Genomic DNA, 11,239 nt, shown 5'->3' on the forward strand with positions numbered 1-11,239 from the left:
ATACTTCCCAAGTATAAACATCTTAGTTGCAAATATCCAGAGATAAGAACAAGAGACTTGGCTTAGGAGAAATCCTAACTACTATTGTATTTGAACTCCATTCTGCTACATGGTATGGAAGACAACAGTAATCACAGCTAGGAGTAAGCTTATGTATTCTTCCTCCCATTATTTCTACAAATTTTAGTTTTCATTTTGTCCCTGGCCTCTGGTGAAATAGGATAGCAACATGAAGGTGACAAACCAGTAACAGTCATTGTGCCTAAGTTAGGAACAGCAGTCAACAATCTTTACGATTAAAAAGAATAGGAAGCAGATTATAAGTTCAGATGAATTGTCACCATACATTAAATCCATCATCATCACACAGAAATTTGGGCTGATTGGTGAAATAACTTTTCATGTGGTTGGAAAACTGGATAATTGCAAATTTTTCTTAATATATATTGGGAATTACATGGACCATAGATGGGATATGGGTTAAAGCAGCAAATCTTGCAAATGTACATGTCTAATGACAATGTTTGTCACAATTCCATTCAGTCTTTCAAGAATTAGGTGAGGGATAGAAAAGATATGAAAGATATGAGGTGATTTGTAGGTAGTTGAGTTACTAACAAGTAACTGAATATGGAGATCAAACCCATAACCTTCAATTTGCTGGGCTACTATGCTTTCCATTATGCCATGGCACTCTTTGGTGACAACTATACACCTGGAAAGCAAAATTATTGTCAGTAAAGTGATTGCTTGTGATGATGTTCCTGTTCTAATGAGACTGAACTGTGAAAAGTAAATAATGTCGAATGAGAATATTGAAATCTTTATTGTAAAGTGCCTTGTGTTATTCATTATTGCATAAGATTGAATTACATTACCTACTTTATGAATGTGAATATACACATGTGTATTTCATCTTGGCTATCCTCTTTTGATGGGGTGCTAGCCTGGTATTTTGACAGGCAATGAATAAATGCTAATTTTAGTGTCATGGGTATGTAGCAAATTATTTTCATGAACCCTTTCCTTTCATCATCTTTGGGAGAGAAGAGATTTATGGAACTAATGGGTAGAATAAAGTGAACATGCTGGGAAGTCTGTGGTGGGTAAGATGGATTGCTTTGAAAAACACTTGCTACCACTGATGTGGAAGAACTGAGGCAAAACTGTTTACTTTCCTCCTGAAATAACTTTTTAGGTCAGATTGATCCTTCAGTTCAAAATGTATTTTGAAGTTGAATGTTTTGAGCATGAAGAGCTAAGATGTGAGTGTTTGTGTAGGGAGAGGTGAAGGTTCTGTGTATTACTGTTATGTTTTAAGTAGGTCAGAGGTGAAGTGAATTGATAAGGAAAGAAGAGAATAGAAAAGTTTGCAAATTCCAAAAAAGATGTGAAGCAAAACTCAAAATTTTAAGTCATTGTACCATCTGAGAACTTAAATGAAATGTGTTTTTTAATCCAGAAATTGAGTGTTATGTTTTAAATTTCACACAAGAATTTTTGTCAACTATGTATTAAATGGATTTTGAGAAATGTGTTCTTGATTGAATTAGATTTTTATATTAGATTTAATAAAATTTATTAGACGAATGTGAGTTTGAGATGCAGATCTGATTAAATTACATTTCTTGGTATGGTAAAATATAAAACACACCATTCATCTTGGCTCGCTGTATATGTAATTACAAAAAAGAACCCTTGTTATTTTCAGATTTTCAGTACCTGATAGAATTGGACATGAGTTTTTATTTTACTAAATGTAGCAGCAGGAAAAGCCAATCATAAGATATATACTATTGAGAAAATTATAACCTGGTGTAAGCCTTAATGATGAAAACACAAAACTTTTGTGTGTGTGTGTGTGTGTGTGTGAGAGAGAGAGAGAGAGAGAGAATATGAGAGTCAGTTTCTCTCTCTCTCTCTCTCTCTCTCTCTCTCTCTCTCTCTCTCTCCTGAGAACTAACTTCTCTAAACTATTAAAATAATTGCCTTTTTTCATGCATTTCTTACACCAGGTTATTTTTTTTCAAACATCTTAGAAATCAATAAAATGTTAAATTTCTCCATAATATTTTTTTGTGGTGCTCATCCTTATATGTAAACAAAACTACTGAAATTCCTCAGGCAGTGTTCCATCCATCATACTGATTGTTTGACCCACCAAAAAAAAAAGGTACAATTTGATTGTTTTTATTTGACACCCACACACACACATAAATACATGATATATACATACGGAATCAAATGAGACACTTCATTAAACTTTCACCAGCCCATATCATCATGTATCACATTATTATACTTTAAGATTATTTTCTGAAGCATGGACTGAATTGATTTCCAAAGTGAATAGCTGCAAGTTTATTCATAGGTCAGGGCACTGGCAAATGAATCATGTCAGTGGTGTATAAGATAGTATGTGTTCCACTAGTACTTTTAAATTCTCCTTTGTGTCCAGGAGCAACATGTGTTGCCAGTAAGTTTGTGATTTGCATTTACAAGAGCCATATATGCCATTTGAAGTTGGGGATAATACTATAAATAGTATGTGTGCCTTAGATCTGTTGGAATAATCCTTAAGAGTAATTGATTCTGGTAATTTCCTTCCAGTGACTTATCACTCACAGTTCATCTATTGTGCTCCACTTCCTGTCACCTGGTATTGTTTGCACATGAACAGGCCTTGTTTTTCATTTCAAGGTTTTAATGAAAAATTGTGTTCACACAGATTTTTGTAATTTCAATACACATATCCATATTGAATTGGCTGCTAATTCCTTAGTTTTAAGTGTACTTGGGTGATTTTTCTGATGTTAGTAATAAATATGCTCCAATAATGTAGAGCAGAGAACTTTTGACAGCTCTGTAATCATTCTAATTTCATTTCTGCCATCATGGATTTTCAATATGCAATTTTCACTGTTATCAAGCCATTGAGGAGTGGCAACAGTAACACAAACAAAGTATGCACTGAGTGTCAAAGTCACCATATCTTTCTAGATGAGATCCACATATATTGCTCAAGTGGCTTACTCAGATTTGAGATAGAGCAATTAATGTGCAATTGTGATTAATGCATGAATGTACATGTTATCACTCATACTTTTCAAGAGCAGGTTCCATGCCGACAGGTCAACAGGAGAATATCAAGATTTTTTTTAAATCCATGTACATTTTAGAAAACTATATTGCAATATTTCTATTTAGAAAAGGTTGAGTATTGTGTGCCAGGACCAGAGACAGCTATTTCCTAGGAGTAATGAAATGTTTGAGCTCAGCATGAATTATCTCAACTTAAGGGATGATGCATATCAGAGATGGTAAATCATACTTGTTAATAAGCGTTGATGCATAGAGGATTTATGTATAAGTTATTGTTAAATCTAGCTATCCTCCATCTAATATAGGAGACAGCCATGACAGGTATTTGCCATGTTTGTTTTATTGTACATATGTGATTAAATGTGACATGTGAGTGACTCATTAAAATGAAATATAGTTTTCTTACAGTTATTTGTTTCTTCATAATTCTTACCCTTCACTTCCTTGATCTTTATTTAAGGGATTACTGGAGGTGATCGACCACTGCTGCCACAGTATTAAGACTTTCTGTGCCTGTCTTACAGCTTAAGGGATGGCAGGCTTTCACAGTTGCAGCATTTTCTATGTATTTTAGGTGTTCTTTTCGGACTTCAAATTTAATTTGACTTACTGTCCTATTGTGCAGTATGCTACAGTAGATGATGGAAATGCACTCACTTTGTTCCTTCATCTTGACCAGAATAGAGGATTCATGATAATCTAAGTTGTTTGTTTAGTTTTCTGCTTTTCCAATTTTTTTTTTTTTTTTTTTTTTACTGCTACTGCTATTCATTTTGATATATTAATCCATTTATATCTGAAGCCTATTCCTGAATACTCCCTCCATAAGGTCCAATAGAGCAGTACTTAATTAACACTCATAAAAGAACTGCTGGAAAACATGATGGGTTGTGTGATTACAGCAAGATTAGATGGGTTTATGCTGTGGTCATGCAGGAAACAACCAATGCTTTATATCAGGTTGGGCTTTAACATTTACCTGCTGCCTCACATCACTGCTAGGCATCATCAGCTCCTGAAATAGGACATTGTAATTCTCAATAACCTGCAACAGACCTAATAACTGCCAAGACAAGCAATATTCATGGTAAGTGGAACACACATCCCTAACAGGTCCAGCACCTAAGTAGCTCAGAGTGCTCCCCATGGCCAGGCTTACCCACAGTGAACCAGTCTATTTAATGTCCACATAAGCCAATGGCTGTGTGGATTGATAAAACTAAGTAGGGTCTTGAATAAGAAGCAAACTTGGTAATATATTGATTTAATTTTGCATTATATAGCAATATTACCTTGAATATAATGAAATGTTGAAAAGGTCTACTTCCTATTAGCATTTAGTGAATACAATGCACCACATAAGACAAAGTAGCAATCATGATCTAGTGAAGGTCTGTACTAATCTTGTACTCTTAGTAACCCATCTTTGACATTCATGTTACTGTGCATCTGCTACTGAAAACACCAAAGTGAGGCTAATACTTTGTCCTCAAATTTCACTTTTCTACCACTTTAGTTAAACTATGTGATTGCCTAAGAAACATGTGAGCCTTCAATTATGTAAAAAATAATATCATGATGGTTTAACAATCACTAAACAATTAAACATGTCTTAAGACATACTCTCAAAATTAAGCAGCAGACTTTACAAAAATAGGAAAAAAATTAGTACAAAATCCTTATGAAGACAAACTTACATTTTCAGAGAACAAATTTTCAAGAAATCTAACATGATGCCCTTGTTTTCCATGCTTCAGGTTATTCACCCAATATAAACATAACCATAACACCCTTAGTGTTATACAGTCAGTTGTTCACTTGGTGCTACAAATCCAATGAATTCCTTCCAACACCTCTGAACATTATAAAGCATGTTTTAAATAACTTATAACAAGAAGTCACCCTTACAGAATGGCCTATTAGTACTCACTTCCAGTCTTTATGGCTAGAATGAGCCTCATTAACTTATATCACCTTCAAAACTAAATCACAGGAATCAATCACTGGGAGATATACTGGTGTAAGCAACATAAGGTTAAAGGTTGCACAACTAACATTATTGAGCTCTGAATATCCAGCCAATACCGATTCATCTATACTGGTGAAAATCTGAAACACTTCTGAATATGAAAACCTTCAAAAGGCACAACTACAAAATTTCTACCCAATGCTGACCTAATAAAGAGACTTTTGTCTGCAGCAGACAGGAAAGATGCAAGTTGAGAATCCTAGATCTAAAGTGTTGAAAATTTAAACAATATTAACATACAGGGTGCAGTATAAGTAATTGTATTGAACATAAATTGACTATAGTAGTTTTGAAATGAAAGTAATGTATTACAGCAGTTAAAACAAAACATTTAATAACAAGTAATGCACAAAAAGCATCAATGTTAAATTGTTCAATACAATCCCAGGAGCACTTTTACAAACTTTTTGACACATTCCCAAGGTAATTACAGAAAATTTTTCTGAACACACTTGTTATAATTCAGGAATTCTTTTTGGTTTGAAACTAAAAAAGAAGTCTGGTGGTATTATGATCATGATAGCTAATTAATTGATCGTCAATGTATAAATTCATACATAGAAACAAAAAAATAAAGAAAAAGGGGTTACTTATTCCACATCCTGTATATCTAATTATATCTGACTGTCTTTCTGCTACTTTATATATATATTTGCATTATCTATCTGTCTATCTACTGTAATCACATACACTGTATGAGAAAATGTGAAACAATTTCAAACAGAAAAGATAAGTTGTAGAGATGTGACAACATACATATAAAGAAAGCTTCTTTCCCTCCTGGTCTTGTGCTAGCATCTGTTACACTTAAGACAGTTTGCTAGTGTGGGCAAACACTGCACTGGCTAAATTTTCATGGTCATAAGAGAATAGAATGGTTCTTAAAACCCTGAAGATTTAGCCAGGTTCAGTGTAGGTCTTGTAAGAAAGGTGGCTGTCTGAGGTGTAACACAGGTGATAGTACAAGACCAGGAAAAAGGTTACTATCACAGTAACACCTGAATAGAATCCATGTTTCATTTGGATCTAAGATTCTCAACATGCATCATATTCAAATTTAGAAAACTCAAGTTTTGTACTTTCAATTTACCAGACATAAGGAACATAATTTTAGAGTATAAATTTGGCATGTATATGGAACAATCACACAGGTTTAATAACAATGCTCTTAAAAAATAGTGACAAAAAAGTACATAAGGATACAATAGTTAATGTTTCTGAAGTAAGGATACAACAGTTAATGTTTCTGAAGTAGTCTGAATAATTCACATAGCTCTTTTGCACTGACGTGACATTTTCCCCTGAAGGAGTAGATAAGCATTTCATCATAATGTGTAAGTGCACATCATCTTCCATAAGTCGCCAATGTACCTATGTCCCTTAGGCAGCAAATGAAAGCTGCAAAGGTGTTCTCCCTCCTATTGTTCATTTGTCCATGTCCAGCTGGAAAATAAGGGTGTTAGAGGGCTCAAAACTAGGCATCTTGTTTTTCCTGTTTTTCCTCTTCTTCTTTTTACTTGTTTTGATGATGAAATCACTGTTGTCCTCCTCTTCTTCTTCTTTATTTGTTTTTTCACTGGCAAGATCACTTTTACCTGAATTATTATTACTATTGTCATCACTATTATTATTATTATTATTATTATTATTATTATGCTTAGTTGACTTGTACATATTCTTATTCTTTTTCCCTGTCTTCAGAAATTGCAGTACATCATCACAGCTATTAATATTGCTGCTGTCCTTAGGATTGTTAGCATCACTGTCTACATCCACTTCTGTTGTGTTGGAGTTAGTAGCATCAGTGTCATCATCAGTGGCAGCATCAGTGGTGAGGTCACTATCACCAGAAGATGTGTTTATGCCAGCATCTTTCTCACTTTCAGACTCCCTACGTGCCTGAGACTTGCGCTTCCTTAAGGCTTTGCGTTGGTTTTTGGCCCGTTGACCCAAAATGGAGGAGTTGGACCGGAAAAGCTGCCGAGATACAACCTCATTGAAGCGAACACTCTTCTTCTCCCCCAGGCTTGAGGCAACACTCTCTTCAACACTCTCTTCTCCCTCCTCATCATCATATCTTGACTTGCTTTCAAATACTTCAAGGTCAAGTGAAGAACTTGTGGGCCCTAAGAGACCTGGGGAAGGTAAGTTGCCCACCTGGGATTCACTCAAGGAACGGACACGGTGCTTCAAGATCCCTCGAGGCCAAGAGCAGGTGGGTCCTCGAAGCCGAAATGGATGGCTGGCTTCAGTTTCACACATGCTGACTGTCCGAGCCATCCGAGGTGATCGAGGGGGGCAAGCACAACTCTTGGGGCTATCTTGCTTTCCTTCAGTTGACTCATTCTGTAATGCAAAATACAAAGTTTCGAGTTCTGGTTAAATAAAAAATTTTCAAAATAAATTTATATGGTAGTAATTAATAATACGTACATTTAAACTTTCAATAATTCTATACAACATCGATTCACCCAATACTAAAATTATAATACATCATATCCAAAATTTGTATTGCAGATTACCTTTGGTTTTTCTTCAGTGATGGGTAGATTAATGGTGGTCATGACGTCTCCATGTCCAATCTTGCAAGTCTCCCAAAACTCTTTCACAGCCTTCTTGACCATTAGCACCACTTTCCCCTCCTCCTCCTTGTGACTCAGGCCAGAAGCAGCAATCTTATGAGGGCTGACATCAACCTTAAGGCTGTAATGAAGCAAGGTCTGACCTCCCCCAATGCAGGAAAATTCAATTCCAGCATACAAATTGTCAACTTGTTCAACTTTCATACTGCTGGGAAGAACATTTCCACAATACAGAGAAATGATCATGCTCTCTTTATTTTGTTGAACAGAATAATTTGGTGCTAGTGTCAACTTATGCTCTGCTGATGATGGCTCAAACACATTATCTTCCTCCTCTGCACCAGTAACTTCTTCCACATCCTTAGCACCATCATCCTGGGATGACACTGACTCTTCCGATACATTATCACTATCACCATTAGTCCTCAAGTCAAGCTCACACTCAATGCCAGAGTCTGATGGAGGAGACTGACTGTGTGAAACAAGCTTATCACTGTTCTTGTTTGATGGAACCACAGCCAGATTCAGTGTCAGTTTCTGTGTTGACACATCAAACTTAGCAGTGCTCTGATCCTCATCGATGGGATACCTGAGGGGGAGCTTCAATTTGTACTTGGGTTCAGATTCTGTTGTGAGGAGAACAGACTGCTGCTGAATATCACAGTTCAATTGTGATGCCCGGGAGACCTGTGGCAGGTTCACTTCAAGTTCCAGGGCCTGTGGCTGCCATGGCTGGTTGCACTGGGGTATTAATTGCACTGAATAATCTTGAATGTCCATTTTCCTTACATACTTAAGCTTGTACTTTGGTTCAACAAAATTTGATTCTTCACTAATTTTCTCTTCACTTACATTAACAAATGAATTACCAATAATGTTAGTCCTGTGATCTTTGTATGCACTCTTTTGCTCATCAGCCTGGAAATGTTTCTTATCCACATGGCGTTTTATGATGGACTGGGCAGGCATGCCTATGTATTGTTTCTCCTTCACTTCCTCTACCTTGCCAACTTTTACACTGTAATGTTTCCTGAGGCTATCCAGGGCCGTGTCGATCAAGCTTTGCTTTATGACAGGCGAGTGGAAGGCCAGCTGAAGGGCTTCGGGATGAAACACGACATCATACACCGCTGTTGGTTTCCTTGACCTGTCCCGGTGGTCATGCACAGCCTCGCGCCGTGGCTTAGCAATAGCATGCGGCAGGGACCATTTATGGCACTTTTTACCCCCACCACTCACTGCCTGCAGATCCGGTTTCTGCACCACATCACTGCTGCATATATTGACAAACCCCACACCATCATCGTCATCGCCTCTCAGTGTTAAGGCGAATCCCGGACTCGGGTGAATGAAGACAGCTTCCACCCCACGTTCCTTTTCAAACTCTATCACTTCTTCCTCATATTGTTTTCGGTTCTCTGGATCATTCACTTCTTTAGCGTAGTCACACAAGAGTTGGCGGAACTTTTTGTCCTTGAAGGATTTCGCTAACAGGGTGCAATCTTCATTTGAAATCCCATCGAGGAGGGTCTCTGCAGTAAGTGAAGCCATGTTTGTGGGAAGTCAACAAGCAGATGCCAAGTCTCGCCGGCGCTCAAGTGGCGTAGTAGCCACAGTGGAAGGAAGCAATAGAGGTAAAAATTTGCGTAATAACTAAGCAAGGAGGGAGAGCGAGTACATATGGATGTGTAAGACGATATAAAGCTACAATCATAGTACCATTGAGAAAAATGTCACTGCATTAATGGTAGTTGATAAGGTTCTCTCTTTTAATTGATTAGTAGAAGCGACATAATGCGTAGGGCAGGCGTTTTATCATCACATGATAAGTTGCATGTTTACCACACCACCAAAACCTGAAAGAAAACAAGCATAGCAATCATGGAATTATGGGCAGTGACAGCAAGAGAAAATGCCTGCGTGGATAGGGCTTTAAAAAACAGTAGGAGACCGGCATGGCACGTATTCGGTACAGGATATCTAGGTTACATAGTATGTCCTTAACCATTCGATACGGCATCCATCTCGAGGACGATTGTGAGTCTTGGGCTTGTTTATGCTGGTATTGATGGACTTTTTACAGCTCATTGAAACATGTAACTAAGCATCGACTGAGGTGTCTAGCGAAGCCGAACTTGCTCCCACAGTTAAAGCCCCGCGGCATAGCAACTGTGGGTCACGGAGAACGAACACCATATAGCACTTTTTTGTCTGCCAAGGAGAATATTATGACGTTTATCATTTCCATTAGAGGCCTTTCGGGTTAAGAATATAAGTTATGTGCGTATGAGTGTGTAATGGAACATCTGTGTGGGATTGCTGGTCTACCTACTGTAGTATGTTGTATTGATAGTATATTTTGAGTAAACCTACAAAGAGTAGACCGCTAACTGATATGGATGTAAGGAAAGTGCAAGTAAATTGTTATAAGATAAACTGAAATAAGAAAAGTGGATGGGTGACGAAAAAATAAAGAAAAAATAAATAAATTACATCTAATGAGAGATATATATCTACATAGTGTTCAGAGGTCACATGAAGAACACTCATTCAATCCTGTCTCTGAACGTCTCTATACTCGTCCAGTTTTTCTCTTTATTCGATGCACTGTACAACATTCTTTGCTCTTATGACCATTAATTATAATCTATACCAAGCATTGAGGAAAATACTGCATTTTCTATGTTATTCAGACATTCTGACACGTGTATGTAAAAGCCTTTGCCTGGCAAGTTCCTGTCTTTTCCAGAACTACTCAGCGCAAACAGTTGGAAGGTGCCGCGGTTTTAGGCCTAATCTATCCCGCAGTTGTAACGCCACGCACTTCCATTCACCGAGCGCCACGTTGACTAGGGCTGCGTAAAACTCTCTCTCTCTCTGTCTCTCTCTGCGCTAAAGACATTGATCCACATTCTGAAACATCTCTGTGCCACACTTCAAATAATTCATTCAAAATGCTTTGATTGAAGTTCCGTAGTTTTACAAGGTTGCTTTAATGGCTTTAGTCACAGATTTCGACATTATATATATATATATATATATATATATATATATATATATATATATATATATATATATATATATATATATATATATATATATATATATATATATATATATATATATATATATATATATATATATATATATATATAACTTGAGAACTGGCTAATCACTTATGTGGCAAATCTGACGATAAAAATAAAGTCAAATTATTAATATACATATGTATTCAGTTTTGAATTCTATAAATGACTGACTGACTGACGATATATTACGGAAACGCCGATATATATATATATATATATATATATATATATATATATATATATATATATATATATATATATATATATATATATATATATATATATATATATATATATATATATATATATATATATATATATATATATATATATATATATATATATATATATATATATATATATATATATATATATATATATATATATATATATATCACCGCCGGAAAAAAAAACTTACCACTCAAGGATAAAGAAAT

At 36.1% G+C, this 11,239-nt stretch overlaps 1 protein-coding gene across 1 annotated transcript; it reads right to left on the minus strand.

Annotated features, from left to right (window-relative positions):
• Positions 1 to 4,350: 4,350 nt before the first annotated feature.
• LOC123504022 (protein kintoun-like) lies at positions 4,351 to 9,329 on the minus strand. Its single transcript, XM_045254234.1, has 2 exons — positions 7,654 to 9,329; positions 4,351 to 7,477 (listed from the first exon to the last, which is right to left on the minus strand). Exons 1-2 carry the CDS (start codon positions 9,262 to 9,264, stop codon positions 6,557 to 6,559), a joined length of 2,532 nt encoding a protein of 843 aa, XP_045110169.1. The 5' UTR covers positions 9,265 to 9,329; the 3' UTR covers positions 4,351 to 6,556.
• Positions 9,330 to 11,239: the final 1,910 nt, after the last annotated feature.

The sequence above is a fragment of the Portunus trituberculatus genome, chromosome 15, assembly GCF_017591435.1.
Source record: "Portunus trituberculatus isolate SZX2019 chromosome 15, ASM1759143v1, whole genome shotgun sequence".
Taxonomy (NCBI): Eukaryota; Metazoa; Arthropoda; class Malacostraca; order Decapoda; family Portunidae; genus Portunus; species Portunus trituberculatus.